General features: G+C 42.5%; 1 protein-coding gene across 2 annotated transcripts in view; it reads right to left on the bottom strand.

Moving 5' to 3' along the window:
• FANCC (FA complementation group C) overlaps nt 1-19,595 on the bottom strand; it is a 213,779-nt gene that overhangs the window by 140,945 nt on the left and 53,239 nt on the right. For both annotated transcript variants that reach the window (XM_025360357.1, XM_025360356.1), the window contains 2 exons: nt 7,287-7,529; nt 5,608-5,692 (listed from right to left, as the gene is read on the bottom strand). In XM_025360357.1, the coding sequence (XP_025216142.1) occupies nt 5,608-5,692; nt 7,287-7,451 (250 nt within the window). In that variant the 5' untranslated portion in view covers nt 7,452-7,529. The remainder of the gene's footprint in view (nt 1-5,607; nt 5,693-7,286; nt 7,530-19,595) is intronic.

Here is a 19,595-nt window from a genome sequence, read left to right as displayed (position 1 = left end):
GAGGCCATTCATTTTTTTCCCCTAGTTTTTATGAGTTCAAATAAAGTATTATAAAGCACTGGCTTGCCTGAGATCAGTTCATTTCAAGAGTCGTATAATTTAACCACTAAAGATCCTAAGATTCTTCAGGCTGAACCAACGCCACTAATTAAAAATGTGACTGTTATGCTTCCCATAGTTTAAATATTAGAAGAAATTCGACCTAGCTTCATGTAGCAAGTGTGACAGATGCACCCAATGACATCCTTACACATGCAGCAAGCTGTTAAAAAGAATGTAATCTGATGGGGATCATTTCCAAACACCAGACACTCACCACCGAAAAAAAAAAAAAAAAAAAGGAAAAAAAGAAAGGAAATGTCAGTTTATGAAGCTTAAATCTAAAAGAATACCCAAAACTGGGAGTTTCCCCAGGTGTGGAGTGATTACACAAACTTACTTCAAACAGTTTATTATTTTTTATTTTTCTCCCAAAAAATAAAAAAAGAGAAGGAGCCAGAGAAACTTCCACCCAACCTCTAGGGGGTGACTTTCCGTGCCCAGAGTCAACGCACTGAAATGCACTGCTAATGAGCTTACGGCTTGCTTTGCTTCGGCAATTTACGAACATGAGCCACAGACTGCTATTCACGAGTGCCACCAGCACTCACTCTGTCAGACTCTACCCTGGAGGCCTTGAACTCAGGCTGGAGCATCCCACAAGGCATGTTAAGTGAGATGGGAAACTGCCTGGGATTCACTGCAGGGACAGTCGCTGACAGTCCATCTTAATGTAAATTTGGATTCTACAAATGAGTGGAAAGGAAAGGGAGATAACAACATACACTTGCCACCTTATATTTTACTTTTTGATATCTAGAATTGAAATTCCACATAAAAGCTAATGCAATTCTTTAAACTTTAATTCTATAAAGTATGAAGGCAGCAAATGTTTAAGACAATAAATATTCACTGTTTTAAGCGCTAAGTTTGGCGGAAATTTGTTATACAGAAATAGAGAGCGAATAGTGAAGAAGAGAGGTAACAGCTGTCATACTTAATCACGAGGGCAGAGTTAGAAGCAATGGACCAGAATTTCAGAAGGTGAAGGCAGTATTTTTACACTGAGGACATCACCGAATAAAAAGGTATTCTCTAACTTTCCATTATTATCAATTTCTTCTCTTCTCTTTTCAGTATCTTTTCATTTCCAAATCTTCCCTCCTTCCTTATTACCCTTTTCTGATCCTGTTCTCCATGAACACTACGTATTACTTACTTTTTTCCAAGACGAAAACAGTTTGCTTTTACTGTAATTAAAAAGCAATTTTGGGCTGGGCATGGTGACTCACGCCTGTAATCCCAGCACTTTGGGAGGCCAAGGCGGGCGGATCACAAGGTCAGGAGATTGAGACTATCCTGGCCAACACAGTGAAACCCCGTCTCTACTAAAAACACACACACAAAAAAATTAGCCGGGCGTGGTGGCGGCGCCTGTAGTCCCAGCTACTTGGGAGGCTCACGCAGGAGAACGGCGTGAACCTGGGAGGCGGAGGTTGCAGTGAGACAAGATCACGCCCTGCACTCCAGCCTGGGCAACAGAGCAAGACTCCATCTCAAAAAACAAAAAAGAAAAGCAATTTTGATATTATAAAACCATAAGAAAAGATCCCTTCCAGGCAACCAGTGAAACAATAGGTGCAACACATGCAACATCTGACTGCTCACGGGGTTTCGTGCTGTTCAGCCACCTTTGTGAGCTCAGAGCCAGGGCACACCTCAATAGGAAACTGAAATTTAAGAGCAGTTCAAAAGGTAACACAAGCGTTGAGACAGAAAGGGACGGAGAATTTGTTTCTGGTTGTCGGAGGGGCCAGGGTAATGCAGATAAGGTGCTAAGGAAAGATCATAAATACGAGTTCAAGGACACCAGGATAAATCAGTCTGAACTCCTACTTTTACAAAGAAGAAATATGAGACCCCACAAGTTCAGTTGCCCTGTCTTAGAGAATCACATCTGCAAGTCTGCCCCAGCAGGGTCTCTCCTGAGAAACCCTCCTTTCCCCTTCCTCTCAGCAACTGCTACTCCCATCAGAGAACCATTACATTGAGTCAGGCTGACCTGCTTAAGTATCTCTTTTTCCCTGACTGGAAGCTCCCAATGGGCAGAGACAGTGAGCCACATTTTCCTAAGGGCTGGCACACACACACAAAAACACTTTATAGGCTGGGTGTGGTGTAATCCCAGCACTTTGGGAGGCAGAGGTGGGCGGATCATGAGGTCAGGAGATCGAGATCATCCTGGCTAACATAGTGAAACACCGTCTCTACTAAAAATACAAAAAATTAGCTGGATGTGGTGGTGCATGCCTATAGTCCCAGCTAGTCAGGAGGCTGAGGCAGGAGAATCCCTTGAACCCGGGAGGCGGAGGTTGCAGTGAGCCGAGACCACGGCACTGCACTCCAGCCTGGGCAACAGAGCAAGACTTCGTCTCCAAAAAAATAATAATAATAATAATTGGTAAATACGTGCTGAATGACTATGTATGTGCAAGTGAAGCTAGCTAGTGGGAATGCCAAGACTGGAACACTTCAATCACAAGATGTGATCCAACAGGGACAGAACATTACAGCAAGGTGGACTTTAAAGTCACATGAGGAGTGGAGTTCTGGCTCTTCTTAGTGTTGTATTCTAGGGAAAGCGACTCACTGACTCTAATCCATAATTATCTACCCTGCAACACTGTCATCAAGAATTAATTAGGTCCATTATGTAGTCCACAGAGAACAGTGCCCAGCTCAAAGTGAGCAATGCCTCTCACACTACATCACAAACCTCCCCGTGTTTCTCACATTCCTGACGTGAGGACGTATTACATCCACCATGTACGTCAAAAGGACGTAGAATTTCTTTCCTTCTAAAAAGCAGTTAATAAATCCATGAAGCCCCTAACAATGGGTACTGCTTTTAAATGAAGGTCATTCAACAATTTCTTTTTCTTTTGCCTGCCATCAATATTGGCCTAGATCAATGTTCTTCAAACTTTTGGTCAAGAAGCATCAAGGGTTATGAAATCAGTATCGGGTCATGAACACCACTCACCATGAACAGCATAGTGAATATGGACTGTACAGAATAATAATACAGTAGTCCCCCTTTATCAATGGGGGAAATGTTCCAAGACCCTCAGGGGATGTCTGAAACTGAGAACAGTACCAAACCTTAAATACAGTGTTTTATTTGCTACACACACATACCTATGATAAAGTTTAACTTATAAACTAGGCACAGTAAGGGATTAACAAGGACAACAATACAATAAATCAACTGAAACTACATAGTGTAATAAAAGTTATGTACTACACTGTATTGTTACAGTTGATTTATCATATTGTTGTCCTTGTTAAACCCTTAGGCCAGGCGCGGTGGCTCACACCTGTAATCCCGACACTTTGGGAGGCCGAGGCAGGCGAATCGTCTGAGGTCAGGAGTTCAAGACCAGCCTGGCCAACATGGTGAAACCCCATCTCTGTTAAAAATGCAAAAATCAGCTGGGTGTGGTGGCAGGCGCCTGTAATCCCAGCTACTTGGGAGGCTGAGGCAGGAGAATTGCTTGAACCCAGGAGGCAGAGCTTGCAGTGAGCTGAGATGGCACCACTGCACTCCAGCCTGGGTGACAAGAGCTAAACTCTGTCTCTCAAAAAAAAAAAAGTTACGTAAATGTGATCTCTCCATTTCTCTCAAAATATCTTATTGTACCATACTGTAACTGAAACTGCAGAAAGTCAAAGGGGGGTGCTATTGTATGTATTCTTTCATGAGATGTGTTTCACTGTGTGTGTGTGTGGGTGTGTGTGCATATCCATATGCATATACACATGTACACATATACATAATGTATTTCTGGTCAAAGATGTTTGAGAAACACTGACCTAACTGCAATAGATAAACCAAGGACAGGTAAGCGTGGCCCTGATGGGCAAACACACTGCTGCCTCACTAGTTCTGCCATTTTGAATCAAGAACTTGAAGAAGTTTAGGGGTTGGGGCAAGAGGTGTAAGTGGCAAGGAGGATGGACACACGAGGGTGGGGCAGAATGAGGGAGGCTGAGTGTGTGGGCGTCCATGCACGCCTGCTCACAGGGCTAAACACGCATGTTGTTCCTTTCCCGCCTAGTTCACATCTCTTCCAATAATGACTACGACAGCCTAGAAATGGGAAACTATAGGATTCTTTACAACATCAAAGGGGAATATTCATTTTATTTTGGGTTCTAATGTCATTACATTATGCAATTAGTCTTTGACTTTAAAAAATCTTAAAAGTAAATACTACATTAGCTAATAATACAGTCAATCTAAAGCAAACCTCAGCCATGCTCCTTGGGAGGCCCTAGGATGACAAAGAACTAAAACCATGGTTCCTGCTCTTGAGAGTCGTGCTGTCTTCCAGGGCATCAGACAGTGAAGTAAGTGGATCACAGGGAGACGCCGGAGGCCATGGACACTCCCAGCAGCTCCTACCTCAGACAGTGAAGTAAGTGGATCACAGGGAGACGCCGGAGGCCATGGACACTCCCAGCAGCTCCTACCTCAGACAGTGAAGTAAGTGCATCACAGGGAGACGCCGGAGGCCATGGAGACTCCCAGCAGCTCCTACCTCAGACAGTGAAGTAAGTGCATCACAGGGAGACGCTGGAGGTCATGGAGACTCCCAGCAGCTCCTACATCGGACAGTGAAGTAAGTGCATCACAGGGAGACGCTGGAGGCCATGGACACTCCCAGCAGCTCCTACATCGGACAGCGAAGTAAGTAGATCACAGGGAGACGCCGGAGGCCATGGACACTCCCAGCAGCTCCTACATCGGACAGCGAAGTAAGTAGATCACAGGGAGACGCCGGAGGCCATGGACACTCCCAGCAGCTCCTACCTCAGCACAGTAAGGCTATTTCAAAGGAGAATGAGTGTGAAAGGAATCCTGCCACAAAGTGCCTTCAGGCACTGTTAGTAACAGGACCCGGCCACCACCATGAGGTATAGCTGTGGAAGATGAAACAGAAAATGAGATGGACAGCAGACAGGAGCTCGATGAAGGAATACCTCCCCAAAGTGCCCCCACATTCATCTCCACCTTGGATAAAACCAAAATGGCACCCTTAAATAAAGTCACAGCGGCCAACGTCAAAGGCAAAGTCACGGCAGGATTCACACTCTCAATGACTTTACAACACGAAAACAGCGTGTGAGTTATGAAACCGTGAAACAAAATTAACTCGGTATCATTAGTATAGCTATTTTATATTGAATTTAAAATGAAGTTATGAAAGTGATTACAGGCAAAAACGGATATTTAAATCATCTAGGAGTTGCTGTCCTCTAATACAAAGAGCTCGATTTCCCTGAAGATTTACATGGGTGCGTGCATGCGTGTGTGTGTGTGTGTATCCATACAAACCTACACACACATACCTGGACAACAGTGTAGGAAGCCATTTTTGTAATGAAACAATGAATACATTTGATAAGTTGTTCCATAAAAAAAAAATAGGAGAAAGGTTCATAATGTAAGCCTCTGTGAAACAATGCAAAGATTATATTTTGAGAGGACACGTTTTGGATTCTTACCGTATGCTAAAATAAAAGGATTCCAACAAGCTTTTGCCAACAGTTGATCAATTGTGGGGAATCTTTCAAAAATTGTATTAGAATCCTGTGAAAGAAAAATAAATTTTGGTCAGTAAAGGCATTATGCAACTCAGAAAGACTGAACTGACATTACAGGTTGAGGGAGCTTGAATGCTTCTTGTTTAGTATACCATTTTTAAAAGTAAGCAAAAAAGGATTAGAGAAGATCTTTAGGTAAGTAATTCAAATAAAGTTTAAAAAGCAACCAACCACCTTACTTCATCCTTAAACGAGGTCACCAAACTAAGATGTATGACATAGGTAAAATCAATTGTGTTGCAAAATTAATTCTACTCATACTTAATAGCCAATAAAGGCTTCTTTATTTAAAAATAACAAAGACTGCTTAAGAATTGAAAACAAATTATTGGTGATATATAATCCCATATCTTTATCCCGGTTTTTCATTCTAACATAAGAGAGGTTACGAACTCAGCTCCAGTAAGACTATTTCAAAGAAGAAGGTTTAAAGGGACGAGAATCTGGAACTTGTAAAAAGAAATAAAAGCAGCCAAAGCATAAATGTATATATCTCTGTTTATTACTATTTTGATAACTGTATGGCAAATGACATCATACTTAGGCTGTAACAATCTAAACCCTGAAACAGAAAAAGGATCAACCAAATAGATTTAAAAACACACACACACGCTATTGTACAACTGGACCTTTTTCCACTTGTTACCTTTCATAAAAGCTCAGAAATAAAAGCAAACTAGGATAGGATAAGATGCAAGCAAGCTGACACGACAGGCACTTTCCGCTCCTGCGGCAACACGTCCCACACGTGTCCCAGCGTCAAGGCTGGTCCCAGACATTCTGGGACCACAGAAAGGTCAAGTTCCATATGTCTCATTAAAAAAATTTTTTTAAATTAGCATTGGTTGTTCACACAGACTGTATCTTTCCTTATAGTTTCTAAAAACGTATGAACTCATACTATCAATACAAATTATTCTTCAAATTTCCTACTTACTCTTTGATTCCAGGAAGAAAAGCTTAATACAAGAACACTTTGTTAAGTGACAATTTTGCTTTTCATTTTGAAATTAAATACAAAATACTAGCTCATAATATATAAACATGTGCTAAATCATAAAAATATCTATCATAATAAAACAACATCAAAATGAAAATATAGTAAATTTTGAAAACAATATATTATATAAGAGTAAAGATACTCAAAATCTTAATATTTATAAAAAGTATTACATGTATAAGAAGAGATCGTAATATTTATCATCTCTTAGGACAGCCCACTTGAGAAGAGGGTTGAGGAAAGGTTAAGCATGTAGCAAATTCTCCAAGATTCAAGGGACACGAAGGCCTTTAAAAGAATCCCATTTACTACTTGACAACAAGCATGAAATCTTGATTATTTAAAAACAACTTGCTTGGTCAGGAAGACTCATGTGACAATACAGCTACTCAAGAAGAAATTATAATAATATAATAAATCGGAGACTAGGAAACCAGCTCTTGAGTAATCTGTCTTCCTAATCCATTGGCACTTCACTCACCACCACAAGTCCTGACTCCGGGTGGCATTCTGTCTTGGTGAAATCTGGCAGAGTCCCTGAAGTCAGAAAATAATTCCATTATTTTGGTCCACTACTTACCATCTCTTTCAAGGCTTCATACATCTTCCTCAGGAACTCCTGGAACCGAGCCAGGTGAACACAGGTGTCTTGCTGGGTTCCCAAAGTGGAAGCCTGATCCCACACAGAAAGCTTCTGCATCCAAAACTGATAATCACAAGAAAGATCTACTGAATCTTGAGCCATCTTGGAAAAAGGGAAAAGGTGATGTCCCTTCACAGCAGCCTGTCCAGCACTGAAGGAAATGCTGGGCACACATTAAATCTGTAAGAAAGGGAACAAATGGAAGCATTTCTAAAAGGCTCTTTTATCAGAGCCTTCACGACTCACTGATGGGTGAAGGGGGGATTACGAAGAACTAACATAGCACAGCTCCTATGCTGGAGTCATCTCTGAACTGTTACCAAATGTGTCGCCCAGCTGGAGCTCCACTTACCATCTGAACTTTTAATCATGATACTATCACTAGGCTAGAAGTCATTACACCTCCACAGGCACAACATGCTAATTATGCACAAAAAGCACAGCTGATAATACTTCATATCTTCTTTTTAAGATTGAGCTATTTTTAAATGTTGTGAATATGAAGTTGATTTGAGTATTTTAATGTAATAGGAAATCAAAAACATCCATGAGTGTTTAATAATACTCTGTGCCTAAGAAATCTTTTTGAAGTTCTTATGTTTTATATGAATTTCTGGCTTCTCATTTAGGTGTAAAAAATCTCTATGCATTACTGTCTAATGAATTTTTTTCCCCAGTTTCTCTTCATTTCTTAGAAAAAAGTAAAATAATTGATTCCACATGCAACAATTTAAGCAATCTTTTCAGATTGCTTTATATGCTTGATCTCACTTCATTCACACGAAGAAGCCATATTTTAGTAAAGTAGTAATAAATTCCACTTACTGAGGAGGTATACCAGTCCTAAGCCACAGCAGATAACATCTCATAAGCCTGACTTCCTACCCCTGAAGGCCATGCTGAAAAGAACAATGAAGTTACACAGTGAGCCTCAGGTGGAGCTGGCTCAGCAGCTCCAGGTGCCCCTCCCATCCCACACCCCTTCTTCGCCCACAGAAGCCGGAAGCAGGAATCGCAGAGGAGGGAAAGCTGCCTCTCAACAGCTGCAGGCCTTCACAGGCTCTGACACTCCCCGGGCAGGCAGGATACTCAGCAATCTAACTTCAAAGGACTGGTGGTAAATAAAGTGAGTTTAAATCCTCAACAGCCATAATTAACAGGTAAAATGCTCCCAATTAAATACCCAAAATATCAACAAAGGCGGTTCCCATTACTAAACAAGAAAACAAGAAGAAATCTGAAACGACTGTACAATTTGGCTGCAGTGCAAAAAAATCTAGATTGGGAAAGTTTTAAAATACCTTAAAAATGTGCGGTTTTCATGTTCACTTGGGCAGCACATATACTAGAACGTTTACAGTTTTGAGAAGGATCATGTCAAAATGAAAAAGAAGTTTAATAATAGAGCGAATATATGCATATTGTCAAAATGGTACTTAGCCAAAAATCTAGGTAACGTCCATGCCTCCTCATTGTCTTCCTCATCCAAGCCATCAACACACCATGCCTCCTCATTGTCTTCCTCATCCAAGCCATCAACACCACCTGTCAAGTCTACCGCCAAAATAAATGTGTGTGATCTGACTTGACTGCGTGCACTTCCTTCCACCTCGCTGCCGCCCTCCACCTAGCCCTGGAGTGCTGCACCGTCTGCTGCCGGGCTGGGCCCGCCCCTCTCCAATTCACTCTCGATGCAGTAGACAGAAAACACTTCAGCAAATGTAAATGAGACCAGCACACTCCCCTGGGTAAAACCTCTCGTCACAGCTTCCTTGAAAAGAAATTTAAACTCCCCGTAGATACTCCCAGCTGCTTGGAGTCCTGACCCTGCAAAACATGGCTCCAGCACCCTCTCCGCCAGCCTTTGTTTCCTCTCCCCGGTCACCACGGTCCAGCCCAGGCCTCTCATCTGCGCTCCCTCTTCCCCGGTCACCACGGTCCAGCCCAGGCCTCTCATCTGCGCTCCCTCTCCCCGGTCACCACGGTCCAGCCCAGGCCTCTCATCTGCTTCATGCACACCACAAATCCTCCCAGGCCTTTCTGCTGATTCCGGATAATTATCCTGGGCTTTATTCGTTCCCTTAGTTACCGCTTCCTCTACTGCTGTGTAAATTCCCTGTCTTCCTAGAATGCAGCATATGCCTGGCAAACACTCAAAAAATACGGAATTAAGGAACGAATAATTCACCGGTATTCCTCACAGTACAGTTCTAAGTTAAATGCCACACCAAAATGCTTCTCCAGATGAAGTAATTTAATTTTATTTTCATGTTATTATTTTTCTAGACAAAATCGCACTTTATCTCCCAGGCTGGAGTGCAGTGGCGCGATGTTGGCTCACTGTAACCTCCACCTCCTGGGTTCAAGTGATTCTCCTGCCTCAGCCTCCCAAATGGCTGTGATTACAGGCACATACAACCATGCCCGACTAATTTTTGTATTTTTAGTAGAGACGGGGTTTCACCATGTTGGCTAGGCTGGTCTCGACCTCCTGACCTCAAGTGATCCGCCTGCCTCAGCCTCCCAAAGTGCTGGGATTACAGGCATGAGCCACTCTGCCCAGCCAGTAATTTAATTTTTAAAAGGTAATTCCCCACCAAAAAAAATTTTAAAGTATTTTTATGTTGCCTGTGTGAAATTTAATTAGTAATATCTCATTTTATAAATATAATAATAGTTTATACTTGGATACATTTATACGATGCTCTTGGCAGTATACTAAATGCTTTATTCATACTGATTTAATCATTACAGCAACACTGTGAAATGGGTACTATTATCATCTCCATTTTACAGAGGCACCAAGAGATTACATAACTGCTCAAAGTAAGATTATGTAAAAAACTGAAAGGAAATAACTGCTAGTAAACAGCAGAGCTATGATTGTGGAATATGAATCCAGGGTCTGGCTCTAAAGTTTGTGTCCTTAAAGAACTCAACTGAAGAGGCGGGGCATGGTGGCTCACGCCTGTAATCCCAGCACTTTGGGAGGCCGAGGTGGGTGGATCCCTGAGGTCAAGAGTTTTGAGACCAGCCTGGCCAACATGGTGAAACCGTCTCTACTGAAAACAACAAAAATTAGCTGCGCGTGGTGGCAGGAGCCTGTAATCCCAGCCACCTGGGAGGCAGAGGCAGGAGGACACCTGAACCGCGGAGGCGGAGGTTGCAGTGAGCCGAGATTGCGCCGCCGCACTGCAGCTGGGAGACAGAGTGAGACTGATTTAAAAAAAGAAGAAAGAAAGAAAGAAAGAAACTGCAGAGACAAACTGATGAATTTCTTAAATATTTCATGTGTTACTACATGGAGATCGGTTTAGATATTTGGGAACCCAGTAAAATGAAGAACTTTTTGATAAAAGAGACAAACATTTTATTCAGATAAAATTGCAGGCCTGGAAAGTGGCTCATGCCTGTAATCCCAGCACTTCGGCAGGCAGTGACAGGAGCATCACTTGAGGCCAGGAGTTTGAGACCAGCCTGGGCAACAAACCAAGACCCCACCCCTACAAAAAAGAAATTTTTAAAATTAGCCATGCATGATGGCAGGTGCCTACAGTCCTAGCTACTCTAGAGGCTGAAGCAGGAGAGTCGCTTGGACCCAGGAGTTCAAGGCCTCTGTGAGCCGGGATAACACCACTGCACTCCGCACTCCAGCCTGTGTGAGAGAGCCAGACTGTCTCAACAAAAAAATGCAAACAACCTTTGCTCAGCAATAGAAATGTATCTGATTGTTTTAAATGGAAACAGCTTTAGGAATCACGGAGTGCAGTGATCCTCAATATGCTGCTCCACAGCCTCTGGGGCTGCGGGGTGAAAACATGGTGCTATGGTTGTGATGACCAGCGAGTGGCGGTGGCGGCTGCTGCCAGCATCTGGTTAATCAAAGCACCTTGTGCCATCAGCCACATGTGGGATGATCACACCTGTTGGGCAAATCCAACCCTGCTGGGAAGCTGAGTCTTGACAGGTGGAACTCAGTCATCCAAAGGCTCTCTTAGTCTAGATCCCTAGAGGTATCTGAGTACATGTTCTTAATAAGGTAAGGAGTTTCTCTCAGCATTTGAAACCAGTATTTTTAAATCTTTCACTCCCCTCTCTTCTTCCTTACATGGTTTCTGAGGAGAAGCTGAATGTTCTGCCCCTCTACAGGTAAGGTGCATTTTTCTTCTGGCTTCGTTCAAAATGAGAAAGCTTCCTGTATTTGTGGTATGCCGTCTGACATTAACTTGCAATATTCTCAGTAATTACTGCTTCATATAGTTCTCTTTAAAAAAATTTTTTATTCCCATAGGTTTTTGGGGAACAGGTAGTATTTGGTTACATGGTAAATTCTTTAGCGGTGACTTGCGAGATTCTGGCGCACCCATCTCCCACTGTGGAAGACAATTTGTTCACGGACCGGGGCGGGGGTAGGGAGGGCAGGATGTGTTTTTGGGATGAGAAACTGTTCCACCTCAGACCCTCAGGCATCAGTCACGCTCTCACACGGAGCGCGCAATCTAGACCCCGCACGTGCAGTGCACACGAGGATTCACGCCCCTGTGAGACTCGAACGCCGCCACTGACATGGAGCGCGCAATCTAGACCCCGCACGTGCAGTGCACACGAGGATTCACGCCCGTGAGAACCGAACGCCGCCACTGATCTGACGGGGAGCGGAGCTCAGCCAGGCACGCTCACTGGCCTCCTACTTACCTCCTGCTGTACAGCATGGTACCCATCTGTGGCCTGGGGCTTGGGGACCCCTGCTTTAGAGGAAAGGAAGATGTGCTATTGCGAAGGTGTGCGTGAATGGCACCAAGATGCTGGCAATATTCTATTTCCTGACCTGCGTGGCAATGACTATGTATTCACATTTTAATAACTCACCAAAGTATAAATCATGTTTATATGCTTTTCAATATGTTACTTTCCACAATTAAAAAATAGTTTTTAAATCTTCCACAAGCTGGCAAGATGGCCAAATAGGAACAGCTCCGGTCTGCAGCTCCCAATGGGATCAATGCAGAAGGCAGGTGATTTCTGTATTTCCAACTGGGGTACCCGGGTCATCTCACTGGGATTGGTTAGACAGTGGGTGCATCCCACGGAGGGCAAGCAGAAGCCAGGTGGGGTGTCGCCTCACCCAAGAAGCACAAGGGGTTGGGGAACTCCCTCCCCTAGCCAAGGGAAGCCGTGAGGGACTGTCCCACGAGGAATGGTGCGTTCCAGCCCAGATACTATGCTTTTCCCACGGTCTTCGCAACCTGCAGACCAGAAGATTCCCTTGGGTGCCTACACCACCAGGGCCCTGGGTTTTAAGCACAAAACTAGGCGGCGTTTTGGGCAGACACCAAGCTAGCTGCAGGAGTTTTTTCATACACCAGTGGCTCCTGGAACACCAGCAAGACAGAACCGTTCACTCCCCTGGAAAGCGGGCTGAAGCCAGGGGGCCAAGTGGTCTAGCTCAGGGATCCCACCCCCAAGGAGCCCAGCAAGCTAAGATCCACTGGCTTGAAATTCTTGCTACCAGCACAGCAGTCTGAAGTCATCCTGGGATGCTTGAGCTTGGTGGGGGAGGGGCATCCCCCATTACTGAGGCTTGAGTAGGTGGTTCTCCCCTCACAGTGTAAACAAAGCCGCAGGGATGTGCGGACTGGGCAGAGCCCACCACAGCTCCACAAAGCCACTGTAGCCGACTGCCCCTCTAGATTCCTCCTCTCTGGGCAGCGCATCTCTGAAAGAAAGGCAGCAGCCCCAGTCAGGGGCTTATAGATCAAACTCTCATCTCCCTGAGACAGAGCACCTGGGGAAGGGGCGGCTGTGGGCATGGCTTCAGACAACTTAAACGTTCCTGCCTGCTGGCTCTGGAGAGCAGCAGATCTCCCAGAACAGCACTCGAGCTCTGCTAAGGGACAGACTGCCTCCTCAAGTGGGTCCCTGACCCCCGTGCCTCCTGACAGGGAGACACCTCCCAGCAGGGGTCGACAGACACCTCATACAGGAGAGCTCTGGCTGGCATCTGGCGGGTGCCCCTCTGGGACGAAGCTTCCAGACGAAGGATCAGGCAGCAATATTTGCTGCTCTGAAACCTCCACTGGTGATACCCAGGCAAACAGGGTCTGGAAGGGACCTCCAGCAAACTCCAGCAGAGGGGCCTGACTATTAGAAGGAAAACTAACAAACAGAAAGGAATAGCATCAACATCAACAAAAAGGACGTCCACACAGAAACCCCATCCAAAGGTCACTAACATCAAAGACCAAAGGTAGATAAATCCATGAAGATAAGGAAAAACCAGCATAAAAAGGCTGATAATTCCAAAAACCTTGAAAGGATCACAACTCCTCTCCAGCAAGGGAACAAAACTGGACGGAGAATTAGTTTGACAAATTGACACAAGCATTTTTTAACACAATGCAAGGAAGCTAAGAACCTTGAAAGAAGGTTAGAGGAACGCCTAACTAGAACGACATAAATGACCCGATGGAGCGGAAAACCACATCGTGAGAACTTCGTGGAGCATACAGAAGTACCAGCAGCCGAATCGATCAAGCAGAAGGAAGGATATCAGAGACTACAGATCAACTTAATGACACAAAGCGTGAAGACAAGGTTAGAGAAAAAAGAATGAAAAGGAAAAAACAAAGCCTCCAAGAAATTCAGGACTACGTGAAAAGATCAAACCTACGTTTAATTGGTGTATGGTGTACCTGAAAGTGACAGGCAGAACGGAACCAAACTGGAAAACACTCTTCAGGATACTTCCCAGGAGAACTCCCCTAACCTACAAAGACAGGCCAACATTCAAATCCAGGAAATACAGAGAACGCCACAAAGATACTCCCCGAGAAGAGCAACCTCAAGACACATAATTGTCAGATTCACTAAAGTTGAAATGAAGGAAAAAATGTTAAGGGCAGCCAGAGAGAAAGGTCGGGCGACACACAAAGTGAAGCCCATCAGACTAACAGCAGATCTCTCTGCAGAAACCCTACAAGCCAGAAGAGAGTGGAGGCCAATAGTCAACATTCTTAAAGAAATTTCAACCCAGAATTTCATATCCAGCCAAACTAAGCTTCATAAGCGAAGGAGAAAAAAAATTCTTTGCAGACAGGCAAATGCTAAGAGATTTTGTCACCACCAGGCCTGCCTTACAAGAGCTCCTGAAGGAAGTATTAAATATGGAAAGGCAAACCCGGTACCAGGCACTGCAAAAAAATACCAAATTGTAAAAACCATCGACACAATGAAGAAACACCATCAACTAATGGGCAAAATAACCAGCTAGCATCATAATGATAGGATCAAATTCACACATAAAAATATTAACCTTAAATGTAAATGGGCTAAATGCCCCAATTAAAAGACACAGACTGGCAAACTGGATGAAGAGTCAAGACCCATCAGTGTGCTGTGTTCAGGAGACCCATCTCACATGCAAAAACACACATAGGCTCAAAATAAATGGATGGAGGAATATTTACCAAGCAAATGGAAAGCAAAAAAAAAAAAAAAAAAAAAAAAAAGCAGGGGTTGCAATCCTAGTCTCTGATAAAACAGATTTTAAACCAACAAAGATCAAAAAAGACAAAGAAGGGCATCACATAATGGTAAAGGGATCAATGCAACAAGAAGAGCTAACTATCCTAAATATATATGCACCCAATACAGGAGCACCCAGATTCATAAAGCAAGTTCTTAGAGACTTACAAAGAGACTTAGACTCCCACACAATAATAGTGGGAGACTTTAACACCCCACTGTCATATGAGACAGATCAATGAGATAGAAAATTAACAAGGATATTCAGGACTTGAACTCAGCTCAGGACCAAGTGGACCTAATAGACATCTACAGAACTCTCCACCCCAAATCAACAGAATATACCTTCTTCTCAGATCCACATCACACTTATTTTAAAATTGACCACATAATTGGAAGTAAAACACTCCTCAGCAAATGCAAAAGAACAGAAATTACAACAAACTCTCTCTCAGACCACAGTGCAATAAAATTAGAACTCAGGATTAAGAAACTCACTCAAAACTGCACAACTACATGGAAATTGAACAACCTGCTCCTGAACGACTACTGGGTAAATAATGAAATGAAGGCAGAAATAAGTAAGTTATTTGAAACCAATGAGAACAAAGACACAACATACCAGAATCTCTGGGACACAGCGAAAGCAGTGTTTAGAGGGAAATTTATAGCACTAAAATGCCCACAGGAGAAAGCGGGAAAGATCTAAAATAGACACCCTAACATCACAATTAAAAGAACTAGAGAAGCAAAAGCAAACAAATTCAAAAGCTAGCAGAAGACAAGAAATAACTAAGAGCAGACCAGAACTGAAGGAAATAGACACACGAAAAACACTTCAAAAAAATCAGTGAATCCGGGAGCTGGTTTTTGGAAAAGATTAACAGAACAGACCACTAGCCAGACAAAGAAGAAAAGAGAGAAGAATCAAATAGACATATTACAAAATGATAAAGGATATCACCACTGATCTCACAGAAATACAAGCTACCTTCAGAGAATACTATAAACACCTCTACACAAATAAACTAGAAAATCCAGAAGAAACGGATAAATTCCTGGACACATACACCCTCTCAAGACTAAACCAGGAAGAAGTTGAATCCCTGAATAGACGAATAACAAGTTCTGAAATTGAGGCAGTAATTAACAGCCTACCAACCAAAAAAAGCCCAGGACCAGACAGACTCACAGCCGAATTCTACCAGAGGTACAAAGAGAAGCTGGTACCATTCCTTCTGAAACTATTCCAAACAACAGAGAAAAAGGGACTCCTCCCTAACTCATTTTATGAGGCCAGCATCATCCTGATACCAAAACCTGGCAGAGACACAACAAAAAAAGAAAATTTCAGGCCAATTCCCTGATGAACATTAATGCGAAAATCCTCAATAAAGTACTGGCAAGCCAAATCCAGCAACACATCAAAAAGCTTATCCACCACAATCAAGTCAGCTTCATCCCTGGGATGCAAGGCTAGTCTGACATACACAAATCAATAAACGTAATCCATCACATACACAGAACCAATGACAAAAACCACATGATTATCTCAAAAGATGCAGAAAAGGCCCACAACAAAATTCAACAGCCTTCATGCTAAAAACTCTCAATAAACTAGGTATTGATGGGACGTATCTCAAAATAATAAGAGCTATTTATGACAAACACACAGCCAGTATCATACTGAATGGGCAAAAGCTGGAAGCATTCCCTTTGAAAACTGGCACAAGTCAAAGATGCCTCTCATCACTCCTATTCAACATAGCATTGGAATTTCTGGCCAGGGCAATCAGGCAAGAGAAAGAAATAAAGGGTATTCAACTAGGAAGAGAGGAAGTCAAATTGTCCCTGTTTGCAGATGACATGATTGTGTATTTAGAAAACCCCATCATCTCAGCCCAAAATCTCCTTAAGCTGATAAGCAACTTCAGCAAAGTCTCAAGATACAAAATCAATGTGCAAAAATCACAAGCATTCCTATACACCAATAACAGATAAACAGAGACCCAAATCATGAGTGAACTCCCATTCACAATTGCTACAAAGAGAATAAAATACCTAGGAATCCAACTTACAAGGGATGTGAAGGACCTCTTCAAGGAGAACTACAAACCATTGCTCAAGGAAATAAGAGGGGACACAAACAGATGAAAACATATTCCATGCTCACATATAGGAAGAATAAATATCGTGAAAATGGCCATACTGCCCAAAGTAATTTATAGATTCAATGCCATCCCCATTAAGCTACCATTGACTTTCTTCACAGAATTAGAAAAAACTACTTTAATGGAACCAAAATAAGTCCGTATTGCCAAGACAATCCTAAGCAAAAAGAATAAAGCTGGAGGCATCGCACTACCTGACTTCAAACTACATACTACAAGGCTACAGTAACCAAAACAGCATGGTACTGGTACCAAAACAGATATATAGGCTAATGGAACAGAACAGAGGGCTCAAAAATAATGCCACCCATCTACAACCATCTGATCTTGGACAAACCTGACAAAAACAAGCAATGGGAAAAGGATTCCCTATTTAATAAATTTTGTTGGGAAAACTGGTTAGCCATATGCAGAAAACTGAATTGGGACCCCTTCCTTACACCTTATACAAAAATTAACTCAAGATGCATTAAATACTTAAACATAAGACCTAAAACCATAAAAACCCTAGAAGAAAACCTAGGCAATACCATTCAGGACATAGGCATGGGCAAGGTCTTCATGACTAAAATACCAAAAGCAATGGCAACAAAAGCCAAAATCGACAAATGAGATCTAATTAAACTAAAGAACTTCTGCACAGCAAAAGAAACTATCATCAGAGTGAACGGGCAATCTACAGAATGGGAGTAAATTTTTGCAATCTATCCACTTGACAAAGGGCTAATATCCAGAACCTACAAGGAACTTAAACAAATTTAGAAGAAAAAAACAACCCCATCAAAAAGTGGGCAAAGGATATGAACAGACACTTCTCAAAAGAAGACATTTATGCAGCCAACAAACATATGAAAAAAAGCTCATCATCACTCGTCATTAGAGAACTGCAAATCAAAACCACAATGAGATACCATCTCACGCCAGTTAGATGGCGATCATTAAAGAGTCAGGAAACAATAGATGCTGAAGAGGATGTGGAGAAATAGGAATGCTTTTACACTGTTGGTAGGAGTGTAAATTGCTTCAATCATTGTGGAAGACAGTGTGGAGATTCCTCAAGGATCTAGATAACCAGAAACACCATTTGACCCAGCAATCCCATTACTGGGTATATACCCAAAGGATTATAAATCATTCTACTATAAAGACACATGTATGTTTATTGCAGCACTATTCACAATAGCAAACACTTGGAACCAACCCAAATGCCCATCAGTGATAGACTGGATAAAGCAAATGTGGCACATACACACCATGGAATACTATGCAGCCATAAAAAAGGGTGAGTTCATGTCCTCTGCAGGGACATGGATGAAGCTGGAAACCATCATTCTCAGCAAACTAATACAGGAACAGAAAACCAAACACCGCATGTTCTCACTCATAAGTGGGAGCTGAACAATGAGAACACATGGACACAGGGCGGGGAACATCACACACCAGGGCCTGTCAGGGGGTTGAGGGGCTGGGGAGAGATACCATTAGGAGAAATACCTAATGTAGATGACAGATTGATGTGTGCAGCAAACCACCATGGCACGTGTATACCTGTGTAACAAACTTGCACATGTATCCCAGAACTTAAAGTATAATAATAATAATAAAAAACTTCTAGATACACATGTACCGTAAAGACATCACCCATAGGCAAAGAAAAAAGGAAAAAGTATGATGGTCTATAAATGTGAATCAAGATGGACAGTACTTGATGAAGACAATAAAAGTTTTCAAACTATTGAAATGTATTTCTGTTTTTTTTTTTTTCTACCTGAGTTCACTGTCTGAAAATATTAAAACCACCCACCAGGATGGGCAGCGACAACAGTCCTAGCACTTGCTCCCTCCTTTTCCTTCCAGTCCTCAAATAATGACTCCATTTTTCCAGTCCTGGCTCTAAGGAGGGGAAAATCCAAAACCTGCTTCCTGGACCCCCTATCTTACCTTTATGGCTACTGTTTTGCTCCAGAGGGCTTTTCACAAAGAGTGAGAGACATTCAATTCACTACTCAGGGAAGAACAACACAGTGTCGTACTAAAGAAGACATATAAGGTGGCTTCCGTGCAGCTCCAAAAAATGCATGCCTTGAAAAACGGGGCTGATTCTTCAGATTTATGGTAATTTCAACTTTTTTCACAAATGTACTACTTTTTTATATCCCAGGTAATCTACAAACCTATCAGACAATTGACAGCTGACTACATTTTTTGCTCAATACCAAAATCCTTTATCTTGCTCCAGATGTAAGTCCTTGACTTTCTTATGATTCTGCCTAGTGTCTGTACCTAAATTCATTTCATTGCTAGCTCTTAGAGAAATACTGTTTAGCATAATAAAAAAGGTAAATGTTGTATAACATATTTCCCAAAAACTCAAGATGTTAACAAGTATTCTGTGCATACACGCACAGCATTTACTAATGTAGCAAAAGCAACTGGCATGAAAAATTAGAAAAAAATCCACATTTTCCATTTCTTGAGGAATGTATCTTTTAGTGCATTTACCCAGTCCTAAGGAATCAAAACGAACCACGATTTCACCTTCTCCACGTAC

The sequence above is a fragment of the Theropithecus gelada genome, chromosome 15 (assembly GCF_003255815.1).
Source record: "Theropithecus gelada isolate Dixy chromosome 15, Tgel_1.0, whole genome shotgun sequence".
Taxonomy (NCBI): domain Eukaryota; kingdom Metazoa; phylum Chordata; class Mammalia; order Primates; family Cercopithecidae; genus Theropithecus; species Theropithecus gelada.
The sequence above is the reverse complement of the archived record's forward strand: the minus strand, read 5'-3'. Positions and strand labels throughout refer to the sequence as shown.